At 41.9% G+C, this 20,622-nt stretch overlaps 1 protein-coding gene across 1 annotated transcript in view; it reads left to right on the plus strand.

Moving 5' to 3' along the window:
- The window catches only part of LOC137653717 (tectonic-like complex member MKS1), a 92,234-nt gene extending 72,592 nt beyond the window's left edge, over positions 1–19,642 (plus strand). The window contains exons 12-13 of the mRNA XM_068387317.1: positions 456–552; positions 18,455–19,642. Of these exons, the coding sequence (XP_068243418.1) occupies positions 456–552; positions 18,455–18,573 (216 nt within the window). The 3' untranslated portion in view covers positions 18,574–19,642. The remainder of the gene's footprint in view (positions 1–455; positions 553–18,454) is intronic.
- Positions 19,643–20,622: the final 980 nt, after the last annotated feature.

Raw genomic sequence — 20,622 nt, forward strand, 5'->3', positions numbered from 1 at the left:
ACCCACCCCCCTGGGTGTGAATCAGCTATATGATCATCGGGTAAGTTTAATATTGAAAAATGTTATTTTCCTTAGTAAAATAAATTTTTGAATATACTTACCCGATGATCATAAATTAAAGGACCCACCCATCCTCCCCAATAGAGACCCAGTGGACAGAGGAGAAAATTGGTTCTTTGTTGACATCGAGTACTTGAGTGCCTACTTGACAGATGGCGCTGTTGATGTACACCCCCACCTGTATAGCGATCGCTGGCGTATTCCGCCCGTAGGTTTTTCTGTCGGGCAGCAGAGCTGACAGCTATATGATCATCGGGTAAGTATATTCAAAAATTTATTTTACTAAGGAAAATAACATTTTTCAGCAGATCAGCAAACACTAATTTTACCATTTAAGATATTTTTCTGAAATACTGTATGCAGTACCTGTACTTATTTTTCTCTATACTATACAGAGAGGGCAGGCAAGTCGTCTTGGTTTCAACACAATAAGTAGTGGTGTTATAGAATTACGAACAAGCTCGATACTTCAGACTAGTGATGTTGATATGAGTAAGTTTGTTTGCATCTCCTCTTTTTAGTGGATTTTTAAAGCATATTATTCCTTATCAAAAGAAAATTTGCTTTTCAAATGGCATCTTAATATATACACTAGTTTGTTTTTTGCTGATAATAATGTTGCTTTGAGAATGTCAGTTGATACCACAGGTGTACCACAAAATTTCCATTACTCTTGATTCTTTAGCATTGGTAGAATACTGAGTTTGTTTGACCATCAGGTCACATGATATTATGGTAATTCAACATTGTAGTATGGCATGCATAATGTTCTTTAGAATAAACAGTTCTCAATACTGTAATTAGAAGTTGGGGTGATTAGTTGAATGTTACATCGATAGGGGTTTATTTCCTGAATTAGTTGACATAAATGAGTATGGACTTTCTTCAGATGAGTTTCTTCAATCACATAATTACTTTATCTATGAACATCTCGGTTTTAACTCCAAGTTACTTTGTTGCTCATAATTTCTCACAAGTTGTAAATTATAAATAAATCAATAATAGATCACTTTGTCTCAAGTTTCAACTGTGACGTATTAACTGAACATTACAACATTAATTTCAACCAAGTCAAGCAAGAGGGAGGGAGCTGTGGGTAAACATATTAATTACTGTTCATAAGAGACATTAGGTAAAGGAATCACATATAATCGCAGTGGCGTTTGGGCGTAATGGGAGCCAAGTGGTGACGAGGGCATGGGACCATGGTTCACAACCAACTCTCCTCACCCTGCTTTCAAGGGTGATTTTTTAAGGCACCTGTCTCTATGAGGATCAGGTGCTCCCTCGCGAAGACAGGCGGTAGCCATTATTACGTGACATCCCTTGCAATCGAGGTTGCCCCACATTGAATCCCTTGATGCTTATCCGACCTCCCTCATGCGTTGACCTAGGGAGTCAAAGAATAGCAACAGTTTGCTTTTTCCGTGCATGATGCCAATCTTTACGAATAAAATCTCCCCCAGGCTTGAGGTGGCGGGGACATAGGTCACGAACCTTGTGACCTGTTTACTAATGATTTACATATTATATTAACTATTTGTATTACTGTGACAGTACATCTGATGCACTGAACAAGAACAACACATGTATTTTCAAGAAAGATTAAATCTTTTTAATATTACAGTATAGCTGTATCATCTGAAAACTCAAAGATCTCTTAGTTCAAGATATTTTGATAAAGTAACAAGTGGGAAATTATATATTTTACTGTATGATAATTTGAAAAGGTTGAGATGGGTATGCAAGTATCCTAAGTGTCAAATTGTAGAGTTCATCTGTAGTAACTTTAATATTCTACCATTTACTAGGTAACTTGTCAGCAACTCTTCAGACCTTCATTATTATAAGTAGAAATTCATAACATTTTGAACATTTTCCAACAATAGAAGACAAACATTCCGAGAATTAGATTCGTAGGCTTAATCTGTGATAGGCTATTGGAAACGTCCCTGCTCGCCAATCTGTGGGACAGAAGTTTGAGACCCGCTCAAGTTCAATGATTTTTTGTAGCGTCTGCAACCTCAGCTTCCTTGTGAGCTAGGATGGGGGGATTTGGACTTTCAGCTTAGGAAGTGCTCATTAGTTTGAAATTTTAAGTTAAATATTACATCATGTATGAGTAAGTTGTAAAGCAAAATATCAAGGGAATATGTACCGTAAAAGAAATTAAAATAATGATTGAAAAGCTAAGTAAAAGAATAAAGCATGAAAACTGAAAGATGAATTTAAAAATGAGTAGAGTTCAGTATGTAGAGAAAGTGTAAATGAATTTTGAAACAAAATGTATTCAGGGGAAACTAATAAAAGATTGCATACTAAAGGGAGACAAAGCATACAGAAGAATATAGGAAAGGGTTAAAGAGAAAAAAAGGTCATAATGGCGTAATCATGACAAATAATGGGCTATAAAAAAGAAAAGAAGCAAGCCTTCAAGTTATGGCAGAGGTCAGACATGCAATAAAGATAGAAATACAGTCAGCCGTCCTTATTCAGAGATCTGCATGTTGAGGGGCACTATTCTCGACCTACAGTACTTACAATCATGCATTGATTTTTGTTACAGTTTAGCTTTATGTCCCTTAATTTGCACCATGTACTAATTTTAGCTAGAACTCTATTAAGGGATTCAGCAACCCAAGATCTACATTCAGGAGGTAGAACTGATGCAAAGAGAGTAGCACCATTTTTATATGCAGCAAGCTTTGGTGCCCCTCTACCTTTTATACCAGGACAGGGTAGTGTTGCTTCATTCTATGTTAGAAACCCCCTCTGGTACAACCCAGGAACATAAGTGGTGGGCTACCCTTAAATATGCACTCTTTTATGTGGACTTAACCATTCCTCCATTGTTTAAACCAGACAGCTCTGTCACTCACTGTTCAAAGGAAAAGGCAATCCTTTTTGGCTGATGTGTTTGACAGTAAGCAGAGTAATGAGAAACTAGATCTTTATTCTTATATTCCTAAGGACATGCTAAGAAGTTTAGCTTTTTGCTCCCATGAAATTAAGACACTTTATCGACCTTCATGCTTATTATTATTATTATTACTAGCCAAGCTACAACCCTATTTGGAAAAGCAAGATGCTATAAGCCCAAGGGCTCCAACAGGGATAAATAGCCCAATGAGGAAAGGAAATAAGGAAATAAATAAATGATGAGAATAGATTAACAATATATCATTCTAAAAACAGTAACAGTGTCCAAACAGATATGTCCTATATAAACTATTAACAACGTCAAAAACATCAGTCATATATAAACAATAAAAAGACTTATGTCAGCCTGGTCAATATAAAAACATTTGCTCCAACTTTGAACTTTTGAAGTTCTACTGATTCAACTACCCGATTAGGAAGATCGTTCCACAATTTGGTAACAGCTGGAATAAAACTTCTAGAATACTGCGCAGTATTGAGCCTCATGATGGAGAAGGCCTGGCTATTAGAATTAACTGCCTGCCTAGTATTACGAAAAGGATAGAATTGTCCAGGGAGATCTGAATGTAAAGGATGGTCACAGTTATGTACAGTAGGTGTAGACCCAATTGGTATTTTTCCATTGTTATTTAAATGGATCATTGATTCCTTAGCTCATAAGCTGTCTGTTATTTTCTGCAAGTTAGCAAGTAGAAGTTCTTTTTGCTGTTGTTGGGGAATTGGTAGTGTTACTTCATAAGGTAAATGTGTTTGTGGTAGCTATAGCCCTGCTGATTACTGCCCAATTTCCATAACTCCCATATTATCTAAAGTTTTTGAATGCCTTGGGAAAACATCTAAATAGGTATGCAGAAGGTAATCATATTTTCTCTAGTTTGCAATTTGGCTTTTGCAAAGGCCTGGGAGCATGTGATTCACTTCTTACAAGCTTCAATACTGTACAGAAATCTCTTGATTGTGGTCACAAAGTTTGTATGATTTTCCTGGATTTAGTGATGCCGTTAACTGAGTTAATCATGAGGCCCTTGACTTCGAATTCAAATAGTTGGGAGAAGCTTGGTATTTTCTTGGTATCATTATTGAATTTTCAAGTAATAAATTGCAGAGTTTTTGTTGATGGGCACCATAGTAAGTATTGGGATGAGGTATCTGGTGTTCCTCAGGGTAGTGTTCTTAGCCCATTACTTTTCAGGCTATTTACACATGATTTGTGGTTTGGCCTAAAAAAAAAAGCTTGTTGCATATGCAGATGATGGTACTGTCTTTGCCATAAGTAAGTCAAGGACAGTGGCTCCTCAACATCCAGATCTCAACATAGATAATGTTTCTGTAACTCTTTGACTCTTAAATTTTAGATGTTATTCTTCATAGCAAATTTACTTTTAAGAAACACATTCGGCCTGTCTCTTCTTCAATTGCACAAAAAATTGGCCTATTGAGTCTTGAAATTTTCTTTTATCAATCTATTCTGAAGAAGTGTTTTCATTCTTTCATTCTGCCTTGTTTCAAGTATTGTTCTCCTGTCTAGTCATCAGCTGTGAAATCCCATCTTAATTTGTTAAACAATTCCATTCCCTGAATATAGATATGGGGTTGGTGAATCCCTTAATAGAGGTTTAGCTAAAATTAGTGCATGGTGCAAATTATGGGGTATGAAGTTGAATCCTAACAAAACTCAAAGTATGATTGTAAGTAGGTCAAGGACGGTGGCTCCTCAACATCCAGATCTCAGTATTGATAATGTTTCTTTAAATTTGTATGACTCTTAAAATTTTAGGTGTAATTCTCAACAGCAAATTTACTTTTGAGAAACTCATTAGGTCTGTCTTCTTCAATTGCACAAAAAATTGGCTTATTGAGAAAATCTTTTAAGATTTTCGGTGATCAATCTATCCTGAAGAAGTGTTTTAATTCTTTCATTCTACCTTTTTTTGAGTAGTTCTCTTGTTTGGTGTTCAGCTGCTGATTATCATCTTAATTTGTTGGACAGAAACTTGCGGTCTATTAAATTTCTTATTCCGGATCTAGATATTAATCTTTGGCACCGTCGTTCAATTAGTTCATTATGCATGTTGCATAAGATTTTTCATAACTCTGACCATCCTTTACATTCAGATCTCCCTGGACAATTCTATCCTGTTCGTAATACTAGGCAGGCAGTTAACTCTAATAGCCAGGTCTTCTCCATCATGAGGCTCAATACTACATAGTATTCTAGAAGTTTTATTCCAGCTGTTACCAAGTTGTGGAATGATCTTCCTAATCGGGTAGTTGAATCAGTAGAACTTCAAAAGTTCAAAGTTAGAGCAAATGTTTTTATGTTGACCAGATGACATGAGTCTTTTTATAGTTTATATAGGACATATCTGTTTTGACATTGTTACTGTTTTAGAATGATTTATTGTTAACTTGTTCTCATCATTTATGTATTTCCTTATTTCCTTTCCTCACTGGGCTATTTTTCCCTATTGGAGCCCTTGGGCTTACAGCATCTTGCTTTTCCAATTAGGGTTGTAGTTTGGCTAGTAATAATAATAATAATAATATTAAATTCCTTATTCCTGATCTAGCTACTAATATCTGGCGCCATCATTCAGTTAATTTGTTATGCAAATTGCATAAGATTTTTCATACTTCTGACCATCCTTTGCATTCAGATCTTCTCGGACAATACCATCCTCTTCGTACAGTAATACTAGGTATACAGTTAATTCCAATACTCAGGCATTCTCCCTCATAAGGCTCAATACTGCAGTATTCTTGAAGTTTTATTCCAGCTGTGACAAAGTTGTAGAATGATCTTCCTAATCAAGCAGTTGAATTGGTGGAGCTTCAAAAGTTCAAAGTTATAGCAAGAGCTTTTATGTTGAGCAGGCTGACATAAATTTATTTTTATAGTTAATGTATGAAAGACCTATCTTAATATTGTTACCGTTCTTAGAAATATTTTATTTTAATTGTTTAATACTTCTCCTGTAGTTTGTTTATTTCTTTATTTCCTTTCCTCACTATGCTATTTTTCCTGTTGGAGCCCTTGGGCTTATGGCATCCTGCTTTTCCAATTAGGGTTGTAGCTTAGCTAGTAATAATGATAATAATGTTAGTGGTACTTTGGTATCCCGAATTGAGGAAGTGGCTTTTCTTAAGCACATGGAGAGAGGGCAGCCATGGGTCAGTAGCTGAGGGGCCACAGTCCCATGCTGAAGTACTTCGGTGCTATACTTTAGTAAGAGGAGATACTTTCTCTCAGTACCAGTCCTGCATTAGGATGCTGTGGACTATGCCAAGCCAGTCAGTGACTGGTCCCCATTCTGGGCTCGCGAGCACAGAGTCAGACTGACCACACTCGTTCACCAGAGAGAGGATACACTGTATTGCTCTTGCTCTCTCATACAGTACCATAGACTGTTTACCAAATATAGAACGAGACTTCACAGCTCAATTCATGATCTCCCTCCTGATTACAAGTTTCTAGATCCTTTTTTATTTTTAATTTTGTATTTTAGGGAGAGGAAATCAACCCAAAACAGGTTGACAAGCATATAATATATAGCCTTGAGGTACCATCATCCGATTGATGGTTAGTCGCGATAGCACTTTATGGACACAAAGACGTACTTGCTCTAAGGATTGGATAGGTTCAGTTTTTTTGGGGATTTGTAAGACCTTAGATTTTCCTACCTTCAACCAGCAAGAGAGTTGGAGGTCTAGCTCAGGCAAGGGTTCACGAAATCAGGGGTATCGCGACCACCTTAACTTTCAGGAAGAACATGTCGGTGTCGTAGGTATTAAACTAGGATTCTGCTAGGTAACCTGTATGTACTGCAACCTGCTGAATTATACCCACAAATTCTTGGGTACCTTTACCTTTGGTCCTGGTTGGTTTTGCATGATCCTAGAATGAAAGATAAAATGACTGGCCTTTTACTCTTCTTTCTTTCCTCTCTTTGGGGAGCAGTAGTTGTAGCCGCTATGTTCTGGATCTTAAGTCAGTTGCAGATGAGTTTCATAATCAAGCAACCCCTCTCTACAGACAGGATCTGCTAAGTGGTACCTCCCACTATCATTGGGCATTAGTGCTCCCTACCCCTATCATTGGGCATTAGTGCTCCCTCCCTCTATCATTGGGCATTAGTGCTCCCTCCCCTATGTGGATGTAGGCTGCCATTATGGCATCAACAAATCTACAGTTTGCTACTTGAAGAAGAATGTAAAGAATGTAAGGATGACGATTAATATCACTTTTAACAAGACACCGAAAATGAAGGTAACTTTCCGCAATAAGGCCATCGTAAGGATGAGGTCAGTATTAACCCTTTGGATAATTGACTGTATGAAGAACCTTGCAGTAGATGAAAACATCATGTGCTGGAATCCCAGGTAGCTGTACGACAAGTTTACTGATGGCGGTGACAATGACTCACAGCTTGGACCATCTGCAATATTCCCTACTAAACCAACCAAATTTAATTCCAGCAAGACCTGGTTTGATAAATTTCAAAGGAGGTTCAATCATAAGTGTGTGTCCCTGATAAATCGGCCACTGAGTAATGTATGTAAAGGTGACATTTCAGACCATCATCAAGGAAAAGTGGTGATTCACTGATCAAGTTTTCAATATTAATCTTACCCGTTGATCATGTAGCTGCAGCTCTGCTGCCCGACAGAAAAAACCTACGGGCGGAATACGCCAGCGATCGCTATACAGGTGGGGGTGTACATCAACAGCGCCATCTGTCTAGTAGGTACTCAAGTACTTCTTGTCAACAAAGAACCAATTTTCTCTCTGTCGTGCCACCGGCAAGACCTACTTGATACGCTGTTGTTTCTGGAGTTGATTTTCACGCTATTTGGTGAAGTATTCTCTCTAGTTATTAGCTTTCGCTGTACAGAAGTTATCATCAATACTTTATCACTTTCATTGATTAGATTTTGGATTATTTGTTGACGACTTGGATAGATTTTGGATTTCCCCCTTTGACTAATTCAAGATGTCTGACCCTACTCAAGTCCCCAAGTACAGGCAGTGTAGCGCTAGGGACTGTTCTAGGCGTCTTCCGAAGGCCTCTATAGATCCTCACACCGTTTGTTCCAATTGTAGGGGTAAAGCCTGTCAATTGGAAGATCGATGTGAGGAATGCGCTGGGCTTTCGGAGTTCGATTTTCAAGAATTCCTTAAGAATGCACGTAGGCTAGAGAAGGATAGGATCAGGAGGAGTTCGTCTCGCTCTATTGATTTTTCCTCTCCCCATGCCCCACAACCTATTCCTTCCCCTGTAGTGGTTACACCCGACCCTTCTACTAGCTCTCATCAACCTTCGATGGCGGATATGATGCGTGCCATTCAGGCTCTTGGTGACAGAGTTGAGTCATTAGCGAATGACCGCAATCAACTCTTAGCTGACGTCAAAGAGTTGAAGGAGAAAAGTGCAGTGGGAAGTGTAGTGAGTGTCAGTGCAGTGAAAAGTGTCAGTGTTACGCATGAGGGTGCGTCTGTTCGTGCCTGTCGTCCTCCCAGTCCGGGACCTCTTGCAAGCTCCCAAGCCCAGGGGAGAAGCAATGTCGTACGACCAAAGGGTTCGACAGGCCTTGATCAGCGTACAGACGTACCCTCCGGGGTTGAGGACGTATCTTGCAGAGATCGTCCCACCCACAAACAGACGAGTGAGCCCATTCATTCCTCGTCTGCGGAAGAGGTTTCTCGACAGAAACGCTGGACCAAGGTCTCACGACCTCTCAAGCGCAAGGTCCCTTCCGAGCGAGTCCAACGGCCCAGGTGTAGCCACTGGGTCAGTTCGGACTCGCCGCAGTCTTCCGAAGACTGCACACCTCCCAAGAGAGGTAGAGTGGTTCCGCAGCAGGCAATCACTCCGTCTGTTGCCGCACCAACCGCTGTAGACCCTAAGTGGTCTTTGCTGCAGTCTATGCAGACTCAGCTAGCTTCCTTCATGCAGGAGTATCGTGCTGAGAAGGTTGACGCTGCACCCGTTAACCTACAACCTGCCACGGTTGTGCGCTCAGCTGACACTGCGGCTGCCTGCTCCCACACTCCGGCTGTGAGAGCTCCACCACCGATGCGCAGTTGACCCTGCCATACGCATGTTGACGTTAGCCGACGTGCAGCACCCTCCGTTGACATGCGTGAGCTACCGCATCAGCAGGAAGGTGGAGTCAAGCTGCCGTGTTTTGACGCGATGCGGCAGTCTCCGCAACCCACGGCAGTCCCCACCACGCACCACCACTCCGCTTTGGTTGTTGCCAGCTCTCAGACTGACCAACAGCGGCATGATGTTGGATCCAGTGCAGCTACGCATGCACCCGTGCTGCCGGATTCAGCCGTTCAGCTTTTATCTCCTCCTTTGCCGCTTCCTCCTCAGCATTCGGATGAAGGAATCTCTGATGACGACGAAGCTGCGCATTTGGACGACCAACACTCCGACATAGATGAACCCAAGACTACGCCTCCCTCCTTAGACTTTAGGAAAGTCCTTGCCCTGTTTAAGGAGTTGTATCCGGACCAGTTTGTGTCTGCAGCTCCACGCTCACCTCCCTCTGAGTTCGCTTTAGGCATGCAGTCAGCAGCTCCTGCCTTTACGAAGCTCGTACTCGCTCGCTCATCCAAGAGAGCTTTAAGGGTACTGGGAGAGTGGTTGCAGGCCAAGAAGCAACTTGGGAAGACATCCTTCATGTTTCCCCCGACCAAGCTTGCTTCCAAATCTAGCGTCTGGTATGCCACGGGAGAAGTTCTTGGCTTGGGAGTTCCTGCCTCTGCCCAGGGCGACTTCTCAAGTCTGGTAGACTCTCCCCGCAGACTGGCTATGAGACGCTCCAAGATTTGCGGGACCTCTTCGGATATGGACCATCTTTTGAAGGGAGTTTTCCGTGCGTTCGAGATCTTTAACTTCCTGGACTGGTGTTTGGGAGCCTTGAGCAGGAAGACCTCCCCTTCGGATAAGGACTCTGCCATGCTCATCATGTCCTGCATGGACAAAGCCATACGGGATGGGTCTGGCGAGCTTGCGGCTTCTTTCGTGTCTGGAGTTATCAAGAAGCGGGATCACCTTTGCTCCTTCTTGTCGGCGGGAGTCACCCCATGTCAGAAGTCAGAACTGATGTTTGCTCCGCTATCGAAGTGTCTCTTTCCTGAAGAGCTGATCAAGGGGATTGCTGCCTCGTTGATCCAGAAAGACACTCATGACCTGGTGGCGTCATCCGCACGTAAAGTCACAGCTTTACCTTCCGTGCCTAGACCTAGGATGGACACACCAGCGTCTAGGTTCATTCCGCCCTTTCGTGGCAGAACCTCCAGCAGAGGAGGTACTCGTGCCGTTAGTCAACGTGGCAACAAGAAGAAGGGTTCCAAGTCCTCAAAAGGCAGAGTCTGACTGCCACCTTCTTCAGACAGCAGTGGGAGCCAGGCTCAAGAACTACTGGCAGGCCTGGGAGAACAGGGGTGCAGACGCACAGTCTGTGAAGTTACTCAGAGAGGGGTACAGGATTCCATTCTTGCGCAAGCCCCCTCTAGCAACAACTCCCATCGACCTCTCTCCCAGGTACAGAGAGGAGGACAAGAGGCTAGCTTTACAGCAAGAGGTGTCTCTCTTGCTACAAAAGGGAGCGGTAGTCATAGTCCGGGACCATCAATCCCCGGGCTTCTACAACCGTCTCTTCTTAGTGGCGAAGAAGACAGGAGGGTGGAGACCGGTGCTAGACGTCAGTGCTCTGAATGTCTTTGTCACCAAGCAGACGTTCACCATGGAGACGACGAAGTCGGTTCTAGCATCGGTCAGGAAGGAAGACTGGATGGTCTCGTTAGACCTAAAGGACGCGTACTTTCACGTCCCCATCCACCCAGATTCCCAACCTTTTCTAAGGTTCGTTTTTGGGAAGGTGGTATACCAGTTCCAAGCCCTGTGCTTTGGCCTAAGCACGGCACCTCTAGTGTTTACCAAACTGATGAGGAATATTGCCAAATTCCTGCATTTAGCAGACATCAAAGCCTCCCTCTATTTGGACGACTGGCTTTTAAGAGCTGCGTCAAGTCGTCGCTGTCTGGAGAATCTCAAATGGACTCTGGATCTGACCAAGGAATTGGGTCTCCTGGTCAATATGGAAAAGTCCCAACTCGTCCCATCCCAAACTATAGTATATCTAGGTATGGAGATTCAGAGTCAAGCTTTTCGGGCTTTTCCGTCGGCCCCCAGAATCAGTCAAGCCCTAGAATGCATCCAGAGCATGCTGAAGAGGAACCGATGTTCAGTCAGACAGTGGATGAGTCTGATAGGGACGCTTTCATCGCTGGACCAGTTCATCGCGTTAGGGAGACTCCACCTCCGACCCCTTCAGTATCACCTAGCTGCTCACTGGAGAAAGGACATGACGCTAGAAGCGGTCTCAGTTCCTATCTCCGAGAAGATGAAGTCTGCACTGACTTGGTGGAAGAACAACATTCTGCTCAGGGAAGGTCTACCACTGGCTGTTCAGACCCCCGACCACCTTCTCTTCTCGGACGCATCGGACACGGGCTGGGGTGCGACACTGGACGGTCGGGAATGCTCGGGCACGTGGAATTCGGATCAAAGAGCACTGCACATCAACTGCAAGGAGCTACTGGCAGTTCATCTGGCCTTGAGAAGCTTCAAGTCCCTCCTTCTAGGCAAGGTGGTGGAAGTGAACTCCGACAACACCACAGCCTTGGCGTACATCTCCAAGCAAGGAGGGACTCATTCGATGACGTTGTTCGAGATCGCAAGGGACCTCCTCACCTGGTCAAGAGATCGAAGAATATCTCTAGTAACGAGGTTCATTCAAGGCGACATGAATGTCATGGCAGACCGCCTCAGCCGGAAGGGTCAGATCATCCCAACAGAATGTACCCTTCACAAGAATGTTTGCAACAGACTATGGGCCTTGTGGGGTCAGCCCACCATAGATCTGTTCGCTACCTCGATGACCAAGAGGCTCCCAATTTATTGCTCACCGATTCCGGACCCAGCAGCAGTTCACATAGATGCCTTTCTTCTGGATTGGTCCCATCTAGACCTTTATGCGTTCCCCCCGTTCAAGATTGTCAACAAGGTACTGCAGAAGTTCGCCTCTCACGAAGGGACAAGGTTGACGTTGGTTGCTCCCCTCTGGCCCGCGAGAGAATGGTTCACTGAGGTACTGCAATGGCTAGTAGACGTTCCCAGGACTCTTCCTCTAAGAGTGGACCTTCTGCGTCAGCCGCATGTAAAGAAGGTACACCCAAGCCTCCACGCTCTTCGTCTGACTGCCTTCAGACTATCGAAAGACTCTCAAGAGCTAGAGGCTTTTCGAAGGAGGCAGCCAGAGCGATTGCCAGAGCAAGGAGGACATCCACTCTCAAGGTCTACCAGTCAAAATGGGAAGTCTTCCGAAGCTGGTGCAAGGCGAATTCAGTATCCTCAACCAGTACCTCTGTAACTCAGATTGCTGACTTCCTTTTACACCTAAGGAAGGTAAGATCCCTTTCAGCTCCTACGATCAAAGGTTACAGAAGCATGTTGGCAGCAGTCTTCCGCCACAGAGGCTTAGATCTTTCCAACAACAAAGATCTACAGGACCTCCTTAAGTCTTTTGAGACCTCGAAGGAACGTCGGTTGGCCACACCAGGTTGGAACTTAGACGTGGTTTTAAGGTTCCTGATGTCAGCAAGGTTCGAACCGCTTCAATCAGCCTCTTTTAAAGATCTCACTTTGAAGACTCTTTTCCTCGTCTGCTTAGCAACAGCTAAAAGAGTCAGTGAGATACACGCCTTCAGCAGGAACATAGGATTTACATCTGAAACGGCTACATGTTCCTTACAGCTTGGTTTTTTAGCTAAAAACGAACTCCCTTCTCGTCCTTGGCCCAAATCGTTCGAGATTCCAAGTCTGTCCAGTTTGGTTGGAAACGAACAAGAGAGAGTACTTTGCCCAGTAAGAGCTCTTAAGTACTATTTAAGACGTACGAAGGCATTACGAGGACAATCAGAAGCTTTATGGTGCTCTATTAAGAAACCTGATTTACCGATGTCGAAGAACGCAGTTTCTTATTACATCAGACTTTTGATTAGAGAAGCTCATTCTCATCTGAATGAGGAAGACCATGCTTTGCTGAAGGTAAGGACACATGAAGTTAGAGCTGTCGCAACTTCAGTGGCCTTCAAACAAAACAGATCTCTGCAGAGTGTAATGGATGCAACCTATTGGAGAAGCAAGTCAGTGTTCGCATCATTTTACCTTAAAGATGTCCAGTCTCTTTACGAGAACTGCTACACCCTGGGACCATTCGTAGCAGCGAGTGCAGTAGTAGGTGAGGGCTCAACCACTACATTCCCATAATCCCATAACCTTTTTTAATCTTTCTCTTGAAATGTTTTTATTGTTGTTTTTGGGTTGTACGGAAGGCTAAGAAGCCTTTCGCATCCTGGTTGATTTGGCGGGTGGTCAAATTCTTTTCTTGAGAAGCGCCTAGATTAGAGGTTGTGATGAGGTCCTTTAGTATGGGTTGCAGCCCTTCATACTTCAGCACCTAGGAGTCGCTCAGCATCCTAAGAGGATCGCGAGGCTCAGTAAGGAAGACGTACTTAAAAAGGCAGAGTAATTGTTCAAGTCGACTTCCTTACCAGGTACTTATTAATTTTATGTTTGTTATTTTGAATAACTGCTAAAATGAAATACGGAATACTTAGCTTCTTATGTTAACATGTATGCTGGTCTCCACCCACCCCCCTGGGTGTGAATCAGCTACATGATCAACGGGTAAGATTAATATTGAAAAATGTTATTTTCCTTAGTAAAATAAATTTTTGAATATACTTACCCGTTGATCATGAATTAAAGGACCCGCCCTTCCTCCCCATAGAGACCCAGTGGACCGAGGAGAAAATTGGTTCTTTGTTGACAAGAAGTACTTGAGTACCTACTAGACAGATGGCGCTGTTGATGTACACCCCCACCTGTATAGCGATCGCTGGCGTATTCCGCCCGTAGGTTTTTTCTGTCGGGCAGCAGAGCTGCAGCTACATGATCAACGGGTAAGTATATTCAAAAATTTATTTTACTAAGGAAAATAACATTTTTCAATGTTAATGAGACTGTCCTCTTGGAAACAGGTGCCATAATTGACTTACATTATGAAGTAGGAGGCCATAGACCCTGGAATTAAGGCCTACAAAATCTGCCTCACACTTACAATATGTGGAAATGCTGCAGGCTATATAATGAAGTCAGTGTTTATTTATACAATAAGTCCAAAATCATAGGGCCCTCAAAAAATAAATTTGACCCTGCTGCCAGTGCATTGGATATATAACCAAAAGACATGTACAGTATAATGAAAACTCTGACATCAGATTGGTTTCACCAGTGCTTCATCCCTGAAGTCAAGCTTTATCATGCCAAAGATGTCTTGGATTTAGAAGTGCTCTTCCTAATTGACAATGCTTTAGACTACATGATCGACTTATCGTATGAGAGCTTATAAGTTGAATTCTTACCGCCGACTACATCGCCGATTCAGCATTATTCGTGCTTTTAAGGCACTCTAAACACGAAACACCCTACAACATCTGGTTGAGGCTATGGATTCGGATGATAACTTTTCACCGAAGAAATACTGGTGTTGGTACACAGGTGTAACGTGTCTTCAGAATATTCAGTTGGCCATAAAGGAGATAAAGAACAAAACACTTTGCTTGCTGTAAGGAATTGTGGCCAGAAGCAGTCAGTGGTTATAAAAGTTCTCTCCTGAAGTAATATAGCACTTGGCAATACATAATTGCTAGGAGGTGATGCCTTCACTGAAATGAATACCAATAATGTGAATGACCTGATTGTAACCCACTCAGATCCATTAACAGATAAAGATTTGACAGAGATGACTAAATCAGCAATGGAGGAAGAGGAAAACCATGGTGATCCGTGGTAAGAAGAGGAAATTGGCCTAGCACTAGAATGGCTCTCAACGATAGCAAAAATGACAAAAGGACTTCAGAGAATGGTGGAAGATTGCGATCCGCAGTTAGTTTATGCATTGCAGTTCAGAAGTGCAATCTATGAGAAAAGGCAACGTCAGTAACTGCCAATCACTATGGTCCTCCCCCATAAAAAAAAGGAAAATTAGACTTGGGGCTCCATCAACAGAAATAGAAGTTATTACGCTGGATGACAATGAAGATATTGCACCACCTGAAGTGGTGCTTTCACAAAGCGGTAATGTTCTTCTTTGGTCTGTGCAGTACATTTACATCACATCTACATTATTCAATACAGTACTGCACAGCAAATCATCATCATAAATCAAGTTTTAGTACTTATCTTCACTGATGAGTGTTCCAATTTTATTTTTTTCTTTAATAAATAAACATGATTATACTTTGTCATGGGTGACTTAAATGCTAGAGTGGGTGCTGAAGAGGTAGAAGGTGTCATTGGGAAGTATGGCGTACCAGGTGAAAATGAGAGTGGTGAGAGACTGGTAGATATGTGTGTTGAGCAAGAGATGGTGATAAGTAATAGCTTTTTCAAAAAGAAAGATAAAAATAAGTATACTGTACATGGGTAAGAGTGGCAAATGGAAGAGTAGTAGAAAGGGCATTAATGGATTATGTGTTGATAACTAAAAGAATGTTTGGAAGATTGAAAGACGTGCACGTGTTTAAGGGTATGGCTAACGGTATGTCTGCTCATTTTTTGGTGGAAGGGAAATTAGTTGTTGCAAAAGAGTGGGGGAATAGAGTAGGTGTATGTAAAAGGGAGCTAGTGAGGGTTGAAGAGCTAATAAAACCGGGGGTAAAAAGTAAATATCAGGAAAGGTTGAAAATGACATATGACAAAGTGAAAGTAATAGAAACTGGTAATTTATAGGAGGAGGGGAAGTTAGTAAAAGAAAATTTTGTTGGGATTGCAAGTGATGTGTGTGGCAAGAAGGTTGTTGGAGGCAGCATGAGGAAGAGCAGTGAATGGTGTAATGAAGGAGTGAAGGTAAAAGTGGAAGAGAAAAAGAGGGCTTTTGAAGAATGGCTGCAGAGTAATAGTATAGAGAAGTATGAAAAATATAAAGAGAAAAATGTGGAAGTAAAGCGCAAGGTACGTGAGGCAAAGAGGGCAGCTGACCTGAGGTGGGGTCAGGGATTGGGTCATTCATATGAAGAGAATAAGAAGAAGTTTTGGAAAGAAGTGAAGAGAGTAAGGAAGGCTGGCTCAAGAATTGAAGAGACAGTGAAAGATGGAAATGGAAGGTTGTTAAAAGGAGAGGAGGCAAGGAAAAGATGGGCGGAATATTTTGAAAGTTTACTGTATGTTGAGGATAATAGGGAGGCAGATATAATTGCTGTTGGAGGTGTTGAGGTGCCAGTGATGGGAGATGAGAATGAGAGAGAGATTACAATAGATCAAGTGAGGAGAGCACTAGATGAAACGAGAGTAGGAAAAGCGTCTGGTATGGATGGTGTGAGAGCTGAGATGTTGAAGGAAGGGGGTGTGACTGTACTTGAATGGTTGGTGAGATTGTTTAATATGTGTTTTGTGATGTCAATGGTACCAGTAGATTGGGTTTGTGCGTGTATTGTACCACTATATAAGGGTAAGGGAGATGTGCATGAGTGTTGTAATTCAAGAGGTATTACTGTAGTTTGTTAAGCGTAGTTGGATAAGTGTATGGTAGAGTAATGATTAATAGGATCAAGGATAAAACAGAGAATGCAATCTTAGAAGTACAGGGTGGTTTTAGAAGAGGTAGGGGTTGTATGAATCAGATTTTTACAGTAAGGCAGATATGCGAGAAATATTTAGCAAAAGGTAAGGAGGTGTATGTTGCGTTTATGGATCTGGAGTAAGCGTATGATAGAGTTGATAGGGAAGCAATGTAGAATGTGATGAGGTTATATGGAGTTGGTGGAAGGTTGTTGCAAGCAGTGAAAAGTTTCTACAAAGGTAGTAAAGCATGTGTTAGGATAGGAAATGAAGTGAATGATTGGTTTCCGGTGAGAGTGGGGCTGAGACAGGGATGTGTGATGTCGCCGTGGTTGTTTAACTTGTATGTTGATGGAGTGGTGAGAGAGGTGAATGCTCGAGTGCTTGGATGAGGATTAAAACTGGTAGACGAGAATGACCATGAATGGGAGGTAAATCAGTTGTTGTTTGCGGATGATACTGTACTGGTTGCAGACACAGAAGAGAAGCTTGGCCGATTAGTGACAGAATTTGGAAGTGTGTGTAAGAGAAGGAAGTTGAGAGTTAATGTGGGTAATAATAAGGTTATGAGATGTACGAGAAGGGAAGGTGGTGCAAGGTTGAATGCCATGTTGAATGGAGAGTTACTTGAGGAGGTGGATCAGTTTAAGTACTTGGGGTCTGTTGTTGCAGCAAATGGTGGAGTGGAAGCAGATGTACGTCAGAGAGTGAATGAAGGTTGCAAAGTGTTGGGGGCAGTTAAGGGAGTAGTAAAAAATAGAGGGTTGGGCATGAATGTAAAGAGAGTTCTATATGAGAAAGTGATCGTACCAACTGTGATGTATGGATCGGAGTTGTGGGGAATGAAAGTGATGGAGAGACAGAAATTGAATGTGTTTGAGATGAAGTGTCTAAAGAGTATGGCTGGTGTATCTTGAGTAGATAGGGTTAGGAACAAAGTGGTGAGAGTGAGAACGGGTGTAAGAAATGAGTTAGCAGCTAGAGTGGATATGAATGTGTTGAGGTGGTTGGGCCATGTTGAGAGAATGGAAAATGGCTGTCTGCTAAAGAAGGTGATGAATGCAAGAGTTGATGGGAGAAGTACAAGAGGAAGGCCAAGGTTTGGGTGGATGGATGGAGTGAAGGAAGCTCTGGGTGATAGGAGGATAGATGTGAGAGAGGCAAGAGAGCGTGCTAGAAATAGGAATGAATGGCGAGCGATTGTGACGCAGTTCCGGTAGGCCCTGCTGCTTCCTCCGATGCCTTAGATGACCGCGGAGGTAGCAGCAGTAGGGGATTCAGCATTATGAAGCTTTATCTGTGGTGAATAATGTGGGAGGGTGGGCTGTGGCACCCTAGCAGTACCAGCTGAACTCGGTTGAGTCCCTTGTTAGGCTGGGAGGAACGTAGAGAGTAGAGGTCTCCTTTTTTGTTTTGTTTCATTTGTTGATGTCGGCTACCCCCCAAAATTGGGGAAGTGCCTTGGTATATGTATGTATGTATGATGTATATGCAATATAAAAAGTGTTTGATAGTGTAGAAAGAGTTTATAAGCATATGGGGAGAGTTTATACTTCTGTATTTTTCACATCGAGGTTGGGGTTGGAACTTAACACTCACAATAGATGAGGTACCCACATCGGGTGTGGGGTTGGAACTGAACACTTGCAATAGATGAGGAATGATTATACTTTACTGTATTTGTATTTTTCTGCATTTTAGATTTGTCTGATCTATAAGGACTTATGGGACCTTACAATATTTTCTGTTATTTGTAGATCCTTTAGCTGTCAAGGGATTACATTCATCCACGTGGCAACTTTCAACTCATGCAGTTCTTGAGGCATTTCAGCGATCTCGGCAAAAGTTAAGAGCTGCTAAGCAAGGTTTGATATAATTAGCTTCCGGAATTGCCATTAAAAGTACAAAACTTGGTGAGTTTCTAGATTTCTAAGTGGTAAAATTTGTGACTATCCAAGTAGAGTTTTCATAGCAGATATTAAAAAATTACCTCTAGTCATAGTAAATCTTAAAGTAGGTGAGCTTTGAAGAAAGAATTTGATTGGTTATACTGTAATGATAGTTACCCACTTTCCCATTATTGTTGGAAGTAACAAGACTTTTTTTTAGACAAAAAAAAACCTTATTTATTGATTAGCTACTAAGACATATGGTGCTGTAACTAGGACTTTAATGCCAAAAACTATTTCTTAAGATATTCTTCTAGAAGTGTATATGTAAACCATTACTATCCAAATGCTTCTTTGCTGGTTATTGTGCATTTTACCAAGTCCTGAATTCCATATTTTATATCTCATTGGTGATGTCATTGGTGGTGGTTACCCAGCAGGTAAAGTTGCCCAACTTAAGGATGTCGTCTTTCATTGTCTGTAGCTTGCTGTTGTGGCACAGTTTTGAAGTGTATTAAAAATTTCAAAATGACCCATTGATATTCATCAAAAATATTTTTACAGATGACAAGAATCTCAATAGGTGGGACTATGATGATGCCATCAGAACCTCAAAGGGTTAATTTTGACCATTTAGGAAACTCAGGAAAAAATTTTTTACCAGCTTTGGAATTGAAAAGTAAATATGGTCGGAGGAGAGAGGAAGATAGTTATTAACAAAAGGCTGCACTGAGATCAGTCAAAATTATGTTCTTGATTAATCTTGACAATTTAAAGAGAGATGAATTGGACAGTTGAAAAAGCCAGAAAGGTCTAAAAAAAATTAATTAGTGCATTTGGAGAATAAATCAGATTCAGAACACAGGGGATTAGGGAAAATGAGTAAATGATGCTTAATCTACTGAGAAAAAAAAATAGACTGTGCTGCCAAATGGTATTGGGACGGCTATCTGTGTATGGTTGTATTAGTATATGTAGTGGCCATTTCATCGAGATACTTAGAAGTATACAGCAAACATTTTAGCTAACAACATGCATATACAAGATATATGTAATGTTATAAATGGCACAAATGAGAAGAATGATTGAAGCATGAAAATTAAACAGGAGTACTGTATGACTACAGTGAAGCTGGAACTGCTGTAAAACTTTTAACATGGTAAACAATAGTTGCCTGTTAGGTGGACAGTAAGGCCCTGTGGCCCACCCAACAGGTAGAGCAAACCTCACTTTGGCTTCGGCCAACGGACAGTACAGACATAATTTTCGGCATCCTCGTCAGGTTGTTTTAATCTTTTGCTTTTTTTCAGATTGAATAAATGCTCTTGTAGACAGGCATGTTCAAGGGATATTAATAGAAGCAGCCAAGGATTTGCAATGTTTCCTGATATCTGTAATTGTGTGACAGTTTTCTGGGCTACCTGCCATTATCCGACATACTTGTGCCTGCCAAGCAGCATGTCTTGCTGTTCTATCCCTCTTGTGTATGGCCTTACAATGACAATGTGAATTTAAGGAAGTTGGTTGCCTTTAAACATTGATGGTACTCCATCGGAGGAAGAGCTCTGCTGTCACCGAGTGTGAAGAGGAAGAGTGATGCCTTTTTTCTTTCTTTCAGTATCTGCCGGTTCCGGATGGTGCTAAGTACGTATTACATAGATGTGCTGTTATGTTCTCTTGTCCCGTTAGTGTCATCATCAGCCTGCATGACTCCAGAGGGGATGAACATTAAGCCTTTGCTGTTACTTTGAAGAGAACTCTACCCCAAGACAATGAAAGACTGTGGTAGAGAGGTTATGGCACTGTCCAAGATCAGAGAACAATGGTTTGATTTTGGAGTGTCCTCTTAGAAGAGTTGCTTACCATAGCTAAAGGGTCTCTTCTAACCCTTACCAAGAGGAAGGTAGCCACTGAACAATTACATTGCAGTAGTTAACCCCTTCACTGAGGAAAAACTAAGGTTAATATGTATAAGGAAGGATCATAATATAAGTGACTCTGATTGAAATACTGAATAAATACAAATGAAACTTCCT

The sequence above is a fragment of the Palaemon carinicauda genome, chromosome 14 (genome assembly GCF_036898095.1).
Source record: "Palaemon carinicauda isolate YSFRI2023 chromosome 14, ASM3689809v2, whole genome shotgun sequence".
Lineage (NCBI taxonomy): Eukaryota > Metazoa > Arthropoda > Malacostraca > Decapoda > Palaemonidae > Palaemon > Palaemon carinicauda.